The 13037-nt window shown below is 51.4% G+C and overlaps 4 protein-coding genes across 4 annotated transcripts; 3 read left to right on the plus strand and 1 right to left on the minus strand.

The window, feature by feature from the left end:
- Nucleotides 1-4964: 4964 nt before the first annotated feature.
- Nucleotides 4965-5117, minus strand: COCCADRAFT_80811 (uncharacterized protein; the record flags this gene model as incomplete). Its single annotated transcript, XM_007708194.1, has 1 exon — nt 4965-5117. The coding sequence occupies one exon, from the start codon at nt 5115-5117 to the stop codon at nt 4965-4967; it is 153 nt and encodes a 50-aa protein (XP_007706384.1).
- A 3435-nt stretch (nt 5118-8552) lies between these two features.
- Nucleotides 8553-9477, plus strand: COCCADRAFT_31639 (uncharacterized protein; the record flags this gene model as incomplete). Its single annotated transcript, XM_007708140.1, has 3 exons — nt 8553-8623; nt 8855-9309; nt 9377-9477. 3 exons carry the CDS (start codon nt 8553-8555, stop codon nt 9475-9477), a joined length of 627 nt encoding a protein of 208 aa, XP_007706330.1.
- A 345-nt stretch (nt 9478-9822) lies between these two features.
- On the plus strand, nt 9823-10839 carry COCCADRAFT_19 (uncharacterized protein; the record flags this gene model as incomplete). The annotated part of the gene is made up of 3 exons (XM_007708073.1): nt 9823-9918; nt 9969-10066; nt 10122-10839. 3 exons carry the CDS (start codon nt 9823-9825, stop codon nt 10837-10839), a joined length of 912 nt encoding a protein of 303 aa, XP_007706263.1.
- Nucleotides 10840-11947: 1108 nt separating this feature from the next.
- Nucleotides 11948-13002, plus strand: COCCADRAFT_21351 (uncharacterized protein; the record flags this gene model as incomplete). Its single annotated transcript, XM_007708110.1, has 2 exons — nt 11948-12444; nt 12501-13002. The coding sequence occupies 2 exons, from the start codon at nt 11948-11950 to the stop codon at nt 13000-13002; spliced, it is 999 nt and encodes a 332-aa protein (XP_007706300.1).
- Nucleotides 13003-13037: the final 35 nt, after the last annotated feature.

The raw sequence follows: 13037 nt of genomic DNA on the forward strand, positions 1-13037 counted from the left end.
CCCCCACACACACACACACACACTTTTACGCCCCCTCCGCCTCGTCCTTTCCCCATGACTTATAAAACTAAACGGTGTATTACAGCCGGGTTAGCGAGGGGAGTTTGGGGGGGGAGACGCAAAGTAAATGACCCCGGCGTTAGACCGCAATTAGTCCGGTACTTAACAAAACCAGAAAAGAAAAGAAAAGGTTTGTGCGTTACTTCTAGCGCGAGAGAACGCCCTAGCGCACTTGCCCTTTCTCTCTCTCTTTCTCTCTCAGACTAGGGGGAAAAAAAAGGGCGATTGGGAATTTTGCTGACAAAGATGGGGAGGGGGGATGGGGCGTTGGACATGGGTGCAGGGCCGTTTTGAGGAAGTGGGGAGGGGGGGAAGGGGAAGTGGAAGTGGGAGGGCGGAGGTGGAGGTGGAGGAGGGGGGGGGGAGTTGAGTTAAGGAGGGAAAAGGAAGGGATGGTGATGGTAGTGTATGTGCGTATTTTATTTTTATTTTCCATACTACGTGTGAGATTTGGGGCGTGTAGATGTGGTATGTGCATACACTGCACAGTTTGTTATACAGTATACGATATACGGCGAACTGAACCGGGGGGGGGGAGTTATCGGTATCTTTTCCACTTTCTCGAAGGAGAGAGAGAGAGAGAAGAAAAAAAGGAGGTGGGTGGCTGTAGGTTGTTGACGATGAGGAGATATGTACAAGGCTCCTCCCTTCTCCCCCTTCCCTTCGCCCCTTCCCCCCGAACTCAAGTTTAAGGAAAAACATCTCATATGTGTGAAGAAAAAGCCTGTGTAAAGAAAAAGTGGTAGCATAACGAGGGGGGCGGCGAAACGGTGTGTTTTGCATTTACGCAGTTGACGCGCAACATATGTGGAGAAAAAAAAAGTATGCGCTGCAGTTGCGCGTGTAATGTGGTGTGATGTGGTACATAACGCAATAGTAGTAAACGTGTGTTTTACGAATGTGCTGACTACGAGGTTGTGTAAGGCGCCGAGGGGGTCAAGGGTAATGGGGTTGCGGTCTTGCGATGTCATGGCATCCGGAGGAGGGGGTTAAAGGAGCGGTGGGAGGCTGCGAGATCATGTGTAGGAGCTATGTGGAGAGAGATGCTTCTAGTTTAGTTAGTTAGTTAGTTAGTGTAGTGTACTAACTGCAAAGGCAAGTTCCGTAAGATTCGGGTGATCAAGCAGTTGGTGGTGGACGTGTGTCTTGGTTGCAGAAGGGTGGTTGGGTAATGTTCGTCCGAGATTTTCTACTACGTATTGCTTACTTTTCTCATAATTTTTTCTCTCTCCCGCAAAATTGTGAATGGTAATTGACGAGGTGAAGAGGGTTTGGGGGAGTAGCGGGATGACGGGAGTTCAGCCTTGTGGTCCTTTCTCCACAATCGCCCCTTCTTTCGTGCGTACTTTTACTCCAAGCTCCTTAGTAGCGCGATTTCGTAGGTTGGAAATCGAGATGCTGGATTCGTTTCGTACGAGCGTGTAAAACGCCTTCCTCCCACAAGTATACAGTGGTCACCCTCTTCTCACTCTCTTCTTTTCTTCAAACACAATTTCAAAACATTCATCATACAGTGATTCATCAACTGACCATTTCATCACTTCCCAGTCAGCCCTTTCTCGCACCCCCCCCCCTCCTCGCTTATCGCTAAACCGGGGGACGAAGAGGTGCGGTCAGGGCCTTCTTTCTTAGCTCACCCTGAGTGCTCGTGCGTGGGTTGCGATCCGAGACTGGGGTCTGGGGAAGAAGACGTAGAGTGTGCCGGGGGGAAGAGGCGGGGGGAGATGAGGCGTGGAAAAGGTAATGTAAGCTTACACATGCGTACATATTGGATTATCCTCTTTCATGGGGGTTTGGGCAATTCGGGAATAGATTATTTTCGGTCTTGGTCATCATGGTGTTATGTTCGTGCGTTGCAGGGCTGACAAGGACGTTTTGTTGCGTTATTTTTGGGGAAAGAAGAGAGTTGGGTTGATTGAGAGTTTGGAGGAGAAGGGGGGGTTACTGATGGTTTGGTAAGTTTGGGTGTTGGGGATGCTCACAAGTGTACTTGTTCATTTCCTTTTTGATTTAGATAGACATGATTGTCTGTATTGCTGATGGGTCAAATCGTCCCGCACTACGTATTGTACATGGAGCTTTCTTGCAGATTCGATCTCTGTGCTGCTTATCCGGCTTCACTTTCCCGACTATGCAAATCAAGGTCATGGACATTGTGCTAGACGCGAAATAAGGCTAATTTACCTCCGATTAACCGATTTCGATCCATGTAGATTGTAAAGTGATGATCATGTCTGTGTTGTCTAGTCTAGCTGTGACGCTTCAAATTTGACCTTGTATCGACGATCCTACTGCGTATGCCAAAGACTGCCCAACGCCTCGAGCGTGTCCACGACATCATCTTTTCGGGCCTCTCCCCTTTTCCTTGCATTCTATGATTTCCCAAGTTCGAAATACGCCTGATATTCTACGAGCCAAGTCGAGTACGTTACGCGTCTCTCCGACATGCACCGTACGTTAGGGGTTGCCAAGCTGTATACACTATACAGATACGCTCACACAAGTCACATGACATGCCTCTGTCCGAGGCAAAATACACACAAAGTACGCATGTATGTTGATCAGTAACTACTTTTTGGTCTTTTGTTTACTATTCACTTCATTTGAGAAGGCGTGATTCGGCGCAATTCTACCCGAATGTATGGCATTCGGGAACGCGATACAGTCAGAACTTTGGCATTATTATAAAAGTAGAAGCGCGAAAGAAAGCCCGAGGTCGTAGATAACGTGTCAGCAGATGGGTAGTGGTATGGGGTGATTCGGATAACTCCGCCTCGCATGAATGCGGCAGAAAGAGTTTGAGTGGTGCATGCGAGGCTTGACTCAAGAGAAGAAGAAAAAAAAAGGGTTTGGCATAGTGGTCGTACAGCCGAGGGTTGCAATCGGGCCCGAATTTCGGCAATAAGAGAGAAGAGTTTACCGAAATACACCTTAGTAAGCCAGATTATTCCCGCAAAATGCAAAAGCGCTGTGCTGCACACACAACGCACGTGAGTGTAAGAAAGACGACTTGTGATGCCAACTATGGTGAAAGTAGCTCATCACAAAAGGTCCACATCCGACGTAATACTATTTTGCCATTACTGTAAATACGTTGACGGGCCGATTATCGGGTCCGAGTACGTGCATCTAGAGCACACTAGAAACGTCAGTGAGTCTCAAATTCAGCAGCGCGGCAGTTGAGTAACTGCCAGTGTGTTAATTTCCTGGCGGTGGTGCAATGCAGCCGATATGATTGACCTGCATCTGAGCGAGGTTCATGATACGCAACGTCGTTGCATTGTCAGACCAGTGTCGTTGCCACGGGCGTTTGTTTCAAAGGTCCCGGGGACTTGTGATTTGCCGCGGCTAAGTCATCCGGTGTGAGCTGCGAGGTTGATGATCGCCGCTGGGTGTTTGAAGGACGATGAACATGGGTCCAACCCGATAGAGTATGTACAGCCTTGCAATGGTGCCCCAAAGTTACAAAACAGGCTTCGCGATCGAGGCCATTTTGGACCGGTATTGAGCGCACGCTGACGTTGCTGACTGTACTAGGGCCGCGGAGGGTGGGGTGTGAGCAGAAGGCATCGCGTGCAAATCTTCGCCTTGCGCCTTGTGTCAACGCATCACTGGAAAAGGATGTGTTAGGAGCAACTGGGTTTGCGACTTGGGTTGCCGTGTTGAGGCAGTGCTGCAGGTTCAAAACTGCCTAGCGCGTATTTGCGGCGTAAAGTCGTGACGGAGCGTGCGCGCTGTCTATTCTGCAGTCAGCTTAACTCCGAGCCTGTACCACTGGATTGGAGCGAGCAACGCGACCTTATACTTTTCGTATTGTGACTATTTCAATATAATCGTCAGTCTGGCCGGCCTCGGGTCCTACGTACACTAGGGCTACATTTTGCATCGCACTACCCGCTTCAGAGACCTCTTCCTCCCACTAAACCGGAGGCACGTCGCATCTTCTCAACCAGTGTTCCAGGCAGTACAAGCATCGCGGCATGGGGACCATGTGTTAAGAGATCGTGTCCGTGATATCGACTTGCTGTGTTGGGTTGCGGATCTGCGATTGCTGCCAGGGTACATTTAGGGAAGCAACTCGAGGCATGCCAAAGCTTATTGCAGCTTTCGCAGGGTTTACAAGAAACATCAAGTACTGCCTAGCGCACAGTCAAGCCGGTCAGGCTGCGCAGCGTTTTGGGCTTAGGATTGTTACTATCAAGCCGTCGGGTGGAATCTCAGGCATGCGTATTGGCGGTCGATGCGATCGTGTATTGTCTGCCAGAGTCGGGCAACCTTCCCTGGGAGGCCAAAGGCCATGTGTGGGAACTACTAGTAGTAAGAGCGCTGAACAGAGCGTCGGTCAATCATGCGTGGGTAGAAATAATAACATGCAATGCTTTGGACAAACCCAATATGAAAACTACGTTTTGACTAGACTTAGTACCGAGGCAGTCTTTGAAATTAGGCAGAAAAAAAGCGATCGTTGTGCTTACTTACGAGCGAAGGAAAAAAAATGGGCATCAGAGCGTACATGGAAAAGCGGGATACGTACCAGTGAGGAGATTTGGTCCGTGCCCGCATCCATCTCGGACGAGTGTCCAAGTATCGGACCCCGAGTAAAGAGGAGGCCGGACTATTGTGTCGCACGGAAACCCGAAAACACCGTACTTACCTGCAAGGCGACCTCGGCGATAGATCCAGTTTGCGTTGGTGAGTGGATTTCTGATTATTCGTGGCCCCTGGTTGGTGGTTGCAAGGAGGGTTGGAAACAAGGCACGTTTGGTATTGAGTTGTTTGTTTGAGTATTACGAGCGGTGCTGCGATGGATGGCACGTGATGACAGGTACGAGCGGCGGTGTGCTACGTAGTTAACCCAACACACTGCAATGTCGTGGCCCATGTTGCACGATTATCAAAGCGGATCATGATGAAGAGGCGCATTCTAGAAGTCTAGACCATCTCTTCAACAGCACGCAGGGGTCCTGTTCGTGTATCCGCAATGGAACCGGTATGCTGGCGTTCGGAGCTGGGGTTCGCCATCCGCAAGTGGATGTGCTGCAACACGGGAGGATCATGATCAGCATCAAGTCCTTCACAGTCGAGTCACGGATACACTACTACCATGGCCATGACCTAAAGTATGCGTTTAGTAGTGTACGAGAGCAACGCATGTTGCAAGTACTGCGTGTCGATAGAAGCAGATGGACCGGGTTGAAAGGTAGTTTTTACGGGTGCCTTGATCACTATCCGAAGTTTACTTACTGAGCAAGCAGCATCCGAGCCAACGGATCCTTCGTCGTGGTGCTTGAGCTTTGTCGTCGGCAGTTGAAGAAAGAGTTGTTTTTCGCACTCGACTGATGTGTCAGACTCATGATGGCTCCACCTTGAAATCATGATCCGTTACTGATCTTCTGCTAAGGATTTTGATTAGACGCTGAGGATAGATAGTGTGGCCACTGTGCACTAAGACGCGGTCTGACGTGGGTGGGTGCGGGCACAATGCATAACTAGCTGTCGAAGCTTTTTCAGCCTTACAAATTGGGGTGGGTCCCTGTGGAAACTACTCCATGGGCTTGACTCATTGCAGTTCCCGTCCACGCCTCAATTGAATGCAGGTTGCTTGCGAAGGTTTGTGTGGTCTCATGACATGGGTGTTAAGAATACGCAAGGTTTCAATCTCCCGAGACCAGGAAGACCAAACAGCCTCGAGCTAGCCAGCTCCATTATGTACTGTGTGCGAATACTTGGTCTGGTTGACATCATTTCGTGTCTATACGTCTCCCATAAGGTATGTGCACAGGTGGCAGCCAAGGAATCCATGGTGATGGAAACGGACCAGAGAGTCTAGGCCTCGACTCAGTATGAGAAAGCCAAGGCTGAATCAGTCTGCGTTCGAAAGTAGGTACATGCTTTAGTGGATGGGCCAATTGAGCGATGAGTTCTTGGCCGGAAGGCTGAGTGTCCGGTGCCGAGCAACACAAGAGAGTGCAAATGCCGCCAAATGTTGTCCGCAGCGAAAAGTGCAACTTGGACCTAGGATGACAAGACTTGGCATCGACGGACTTCTTCCATGGTGCTATGCTCCTACACGTAGCCTTGGGGCTTAGAATATCAAGAGGACCGGGCCGTGGGCGTTCGTTGCCTGGAGAGACGGCAACGGTTGAGTGTGTAGCCTGTCGCACATTACTAGCCCTGAGCAAATAGACAAGCTCAAACATCTCTAGCTATTGCCCAGGTTCTCCCATATTTGGCGGGTCGTACATTGTGAGGCAGAGCCTAAGGCTGCTGGCACAGGGCGACAATAGCAATAGGTTGTTGTAGTGCTACTACACAGGTAACGATCTGACCCTGGAACCAAGAGAAGGAGAGATTGCCTTGGAGCCAAGCCTTGAGCCCTGTGCAGATGGCTCGGCGATTGCCGTATGTACTACATGTATTGTATTTACTTGAATCGGCTGGTTGCCCGTTTCTGCTTGTCGTCGAGCTCGATAGGCCCGTACGCGCCTCAGTGTGCCGCCTTACTAGGGCTGTTCCAGGTGGCTTGTGGCTTACTATATGACCTGGAAGAATAGGCCCACGAATTGCTCAAAACCATGCCGGACCCAACCCAAGCCCCCAAAACAGCCTGACTGCAGGCAGAAAAGAGAAAGTTAAACATGCATCTCTAATATGCAGGCTGATAGTATCCATGGACGAAGGAGCTTGGCTAGACTTTAGCTCGAAGTTTGCTAGGTAATCATATAGGGCGGGACCAGTGCAAAGTGCACAGGATGAGTAAGGCCGTTGGAGAGGGCTTGGTAATAAGTGACTATAGGCACCTAATGAGAGGATCTGCTTGGTACCCCTGTTGCGACCGGGCTGAGTAAAGCCGCAAGGTTAGGCCGTAGTAAGCGAGAGCGGGTGTCGATCTTGAGACTGCGTGCGGAGAGTCTTGCTGAGGCAATCAGAGGGGGGGCACAAGACTGACCAAAGTCTTGGACCAGAGGAACCAAGGCTTTTGCGCACATGGCTAGTACGGCAGGTCTCGAAGCAGTATGTACGCCATGGCGCCAGGGGGGATTTTGGGGTATGAATCGGAGGAGGGACGAAGACCGTCCGTCCCTTGTCCAATGTAACAAGGGAGACCGTGGGGTGATTGCCAGCAAAACGTCGCACATTGGAGCATGGCAACCACGCAATCCTTGGACAATGACATAGCAGGCGGTTGGAAAAGGCATTATTCAAGTTTGCAGTGACAGGCAGTGAGCGTAGATTGGCTGGTCATCTTGTCGAGGTACCAGCAACAACCTGTCGAGAAGCATGCATTCAATCGCCGCTTACTGTCTCCAAAGGTGAGTTGAGATGATGTCGGCGACTGTGCATCAGGACGGGCTGTACTGTATTTTTTTTTGATATCAATCTGCATCCCAGGACCCTTGCGATGAAAAAGCATATTGCACACGGACGGGGGATGGGTCTGACAGGATCGCTGCTAACAACCCCCGCATTCGTCGGTCTGTGAGCCGAGCAGGACCATGTACTTACGAGACAAGTGGCCGAATGCCAGGGCGGGAATGGAGACAAGCCCTGGCAATCTTGGTCGGCGTGCACTGGCGTTTAGTTGCATGTCAGCAGGCGGTGCAGCGGCTGCGACCTGGAACATGACGAGGGAGCGAGTAAGTAGATGGAGTTAGAGGGCGATGATGATATGATGGTAGTGGTAGTGGTAGTGGTGATGCTTATGATTATGATTATGCAGATGCTGAGTGTGAGTATGTATGCGTGTGAGTGGCATGATGCACATGCACAAAGGTGGCCCTGGGCGTAGGTGGATGGCTGACATTGTTTTTGTATGCGCTCACACTAAGCTTGTTTGAAACAAAGAACAGAAGCAGAAGCAGAAGGAGGAGAAGGAGGAGAGGAAGGCGGACTATCTAGCCCAACGGGTGGTGTTCACGACGTTTTGGCATGGACGGGTAAGTGGTGTATTGAGACAGGGGGCGCATCGTATAGCCGTCGTATAGGGCCCGTCAAATCTTGCCTCACCCCAAAATCATGTTCTCAGCCACGCTGCCTGACGACGCCTGGCGTGTGTCGCCAACCTGCCAATCTCCCTGAGCAGCGTGGGAACTTGGCTGACTGGCCAACAAGAATAGCGCGTATGGGAATATACGTATGTAAGTGTACAGACGGGCCAGTAAACATGATTAGGACCTGGACGCCTGGATGTGGCTAGTGGGAGGTGTACGTGGACAGAGGGGGTCTGTGGCTGAGGCATTTTCTGAGGACATGATACTATACTACAGCTAAGTAAGTACGTACGACTAATGAAACATTGGACGAGGCGCGGGGCTGGGTGGTTGCGACGCGTATGTATGTGATAGAATACAAGAACTGGCAAATGAGAGCAGGTCCAGTCGGACGAGACAGTTGTGGCTAGAGGACAGCCAAAAGAGACAGAGGCGGGTGTCAGCATGTGTCGCGACAATGCAGGTCGCTGATTGTGGCTGCGCTTACATTAGCAGCCAGCAATGGGCGGTTTGAAGCCATCGGTCACATCGCAGCGCCCTCGACCCTCTGGCTGGCTGGCGGTGCTAGCTATGTAGCGTATGTCCATACGTAAGTATCCAACTATGTAGGTTTTCGAGCATGCGCAGACGGGCCAGGCGTATGCGTCTTTTCTTCACATGTGTCTACTTAGTATGTGTGTGTGGTAGAGTAGACGGACATGTAGTCTTGGTCCGCCTCCACCCCCCTTGATGACTCGGACACAAGAGACGGAATCGGGATTGTGCCACCGTCCGAGGGAGCGAGCACGCCTTCCCTTCACCAGAGAGGCTGATCATTTGGCTGTCAAATCAGTCAAGCAGTCCTGCCTCTCTAGCTCGGCCGAAGCTTTGGTACGTTGGGGCCCCCGTCAAGACAAAAAAAAACGTTATCAGCGATGCGGCCATGATGATGACAGGCGCACCCACTCGCACACACACACAGACGGACACATCATAGGCAAGCAGCATCAAGTCTTGATCATGACCTCGCCCATGTGTCACACAATCCCTGGCCAGCATCGCCAGTTTGCGGGGAGGGGGGTGCCACAGGCGGCTCTTGTCCGTCTGATTTTGGTCGTGGAAGTCGTGTTGCCGGCACCCGAGCGCTGCGATCTCGAGAGCAGGTCGAGTTTGGTTAAGCCCGCGTATTCGCCGAGTAAAACGTCACCTGTTCTCCCTGGCGGACGAGCAACGACGCGGGCGGGCTGTCTCGTTCCCATTGCAGTCGTCGTAGGCTACTGTGCGCTCACGGTCCGCTCGTTGGCCGACTCCGCGCTTTCGCTTTGTCACTCCTCCGGCCAGCGAAGCCCAGTCCTCGCCAGCTTGGTGCCCTGCACCCAGCCATGCACCCTGGCTCCTCGACCGACTAATGTGCCTCAACGTGCGTGCGCCCATTGATGATGTGTAAAGAGACAGGGGTCCTCTAGCTGCCCATGGCCGGCCCATTTCATAATTACAGTTTCATTACCGCGTTTTTGCACCACAAGGTTATCGCCGAACGTCCGCCTGAACGCAACTATCCTCTGACGTGAATAGATATAATGCTTTCCTACCCACACTGCCCTTTTGCTCTTATTTAGGGCCTTGGTTTCCACTTCCACCTCGACCTTTTTTTTTTGCCAATCTGTACACCAACATCCAACCAACTACTGTACTGTCTGACATAGACATACATACACCCACACCCACACTCAAGTCTTGGTCACTACCTGCAGACCACCCTACCACCTTAACCCTACCTGCTTTGACCCACATGTCACCTCAGAGATCAGACTCAATGGAGGCCCAAGATAACATCCGAAAGCGAGTGTGCAAGGCGTGCGACCGCTGCCGTCTAAAAAAATCAAAGGTATGTTCAACTTCACACAGGCGTCGCAATCATCCACCTAACAGGACTAGTGCGATGGAGCGAGCCCTTGCAGTCGCTGCAAAGCCGACAACGCAATCTGCGTCTTTGGCGAGCGAAAGAAGTCTCAGGACAAAGTATATCCCAAGGGGTACGTTACTGGTTTTAAATATCCTTGGGTTAAGTACCTAAGCTAACTGGATCAGTTACGTCGAGATGCTTGAGCAGCAACAAGGCCAACTAGTCGCTGGTCTACGAGAACTTTACAGCCGCCTACAGCGAGGCGAGAGCTGGCCAGGCCAACCACTGCAAGAAACCGCAGGTGGCCATCCCCTAACCCACGACATTTTGGAACGCCTGGATCTTCTACACGCCCCTAGTGAAAGCAGCACCCACTACGAAGGATTCGAGGAAGACTGCAATCGCATGCAGCAAAGACTAATCGAAGGAGGCGCCCCATACACACAGAGACGGACTTCAGTCAGTTCAGAATCCGACCACGGCCATGCTTCGTCCAATTCCTCATACAATGGCACACCCACAACCAGGTCCTTTGCGTACGAAAGCCCCTTTGCCCGCAATAACGCACCGCCAACCCCACCCATGAACAGCCCGTTCCCACGACAGTCGCAGGTAGTTTCGCCAATCAAGCAAGAGCCGGTAATGGCCTCACCACCGTTCCTAGGCAGCGGTGTCATGGACCCCTCTGCACTGTCACGAGCACCTTGGATGAACGACTCGATGATGATGGATGACACAGTCGACTTCAAGCCCATGTACGGATTCGACAGCTTCCCCGCCTACGACCAAAACATGATGGTAGAGAGTGTTGCGATAAGCCCAAACGACCCAATGATGCCCGATTGGAATACGCACAATGAGTTGGATTTCAGCAGCTTCATCCAGAACCCCGTTGGCGCATAGCCATTGGTCCGGACACAACTCCGCTGCCCTCGTTCCATCTCCTTGTTTAGCGTTCAAGCGTTCTGGGATACCTCCTGTTTCTTTACGGCGTTTGGGTTCGGTCATAGCAATCGGCGTCCAATATGTCGGCGTATAATGATCTGCCGGATATCTTCCTCCTTCAATTTACATTCCGGTCAAAGTCTCACCTGTTTCACGACGACGTGAACCGCTGTGCCGGACACAGCTGCATGCCTCCACGGATTGGCAACTGTTCCTGACAGTGGGCGCAATAAGGTCGCCTTTGCGAGTATATTGTGGTTTACCTTGTACATGATATTGTAAATATTAAAACTCGCTATTTGTTCTTTTTTCCAATTATGACGTTGCATGTTGGGAATTTGAGTGTGCGCGCTTGAAATGCCGATTACTAATGATGTGTGGCGGAAAGAGTGATGAGCACCTGCATGTACATACATACATATGAATCTAGTACCCGTTTCTTAATAATCCGCTGACACTGTCCAGACATTGACGCGAAGAAATCGTCCGGATCGTTATACTACTTGCATTCTGCCCGGCACATCATGTAAACGGTCTACAGCAGCAGATTTCAGCCTTGCTTCGCGTGGTAACCAGCGGCAGAAAGGAACGTCAACGGCTGCTCCACATCCTCATTAGGCTAATAAATCAACACATATGTATCCAACTACGGTCCGCAAATGCGCCCCATTTTCTGTCTCAATCACACACACACACACACACACACACACACACACACACACATACACAAACACACGGTTCAATCAAGCTATTGAATCAGCCTGGTCGCCTGCTCCCACGCCCCAGGATACCCTAAGGTTATACGCGCGCCCAGACGCTCAGCTAAGGTGAGTGGTGGTGGCGGTGGTCCCGCAGCAGCCCCGCGCCTGGACACCTTACCCCTCATCTCACCACACCAGATGTCGCAACAATAGGAGAGAGAAAGTTTACTGGGACCGTGGTGCCCTTCAACCATACTCCAATTCTGCAGCTAACCACGCAATCCTAGACGACCCGCTGCCCTGCCACCGTCACTACCTACCCTTTGCCCCGACAGAGCCCAGCCACACTGATTGCCTGTTGCGCCATGTCTTCAAAGGCCTTTACTTTCTTGCCTCTGGGCGCCATCATCCAAAAGTTCCATGTCAATGGAAAAAACATTGTCCAGGGCTTTCCCTCGGCTGAGCTCTATAAACAGTACAATGCCCCCTTTTTCGGCGAGACGATTGGCCGCATCGCCAACCGCGTGTCCAAGGCGAAGATCAATGACCTAAATGGGAAATCGTACCAACTCCCCCTCAACGATGGTCCCAACTCCCTCCACGGCGGCCACATGGGCTGGGGAAAGCGTGAGTTTGAAGGCCCTACCACGGTGGATCGCAATGGCAAAGAGGCTACCCTGTTCAAGTACTTAAGCAAAGACGGTGAGGAGGGCTACCCTGGCACTGTGCAAGTAAGCGTGTGGTACGTCCAGGAAAAGGAGCAAGTAGACGGTGTCCAGCAGGAGGTCTTGCATATCGAGTATGAAGCTGAACTCGTCGGTGATGAGGTCGATGAAACCGCTATCAACATGACCAACCACAGGTAAGTGCTCGCCAAGTACTGCACCTAGGTTATGATACTAAAAAAAATGTTTGCAGCTACTTCAACTTGACAGAAGGCCCTTCTGTTGCCGGCACAGAAGTCACTCTCATCACGAACAAGTACCAAGTCGTTGATGATGGAGGCATACCCACAGGACCTATCGAAGAGTACCCTGGTGTCAGCCCTCAAAAGACCTTCACTCTCGGCGAAAAGGAGCCCGACATTGACGACTGCTTTGTTGTCAACACCGACCCTAGCAGTGTGCCCATTGATACGCGCTCGTTAGCTCTGCAGAAGCTTGCCTCCTTCTACCACCCAGAGAGCAAAATCCATCTCGAAGTTCACTCGACAGAGCCAGCATTCCAGTTCTACACTGGAAAGTACATCGACGTGCCCGCAGTTGGTGATTTGCCCGCCCGCCGCGCCCGTTCTGGTTTCTGCGTTGAGCCCAGCCGATACGTAAACGCTATCAATGTCCCCGAGTACAAGCCTATGATGGTACTCAAGAAAGGTCAGAAGTACGGCACTAAGATTGTGTACCGCGGTTGGCATGCCTGAAGCGTGATGCGTTGTACGTAGTCTTCATGTTCATT

The sequence above is a fragment of the Bipolaris zeicola genome, assembly GCF_000523435.1.
Source record: "Bipolaris zeicola 26-R-13 unplaced genomic scaffold scaffold_0, whole genome shotgun sequence".
Lineage (NCBI taxonomy): Eukaryota > Fungi > Ascomycota > Dothideomycetes > Pleosporales > Pleosporaceae > Bipolaris > Bipolaris zeicola.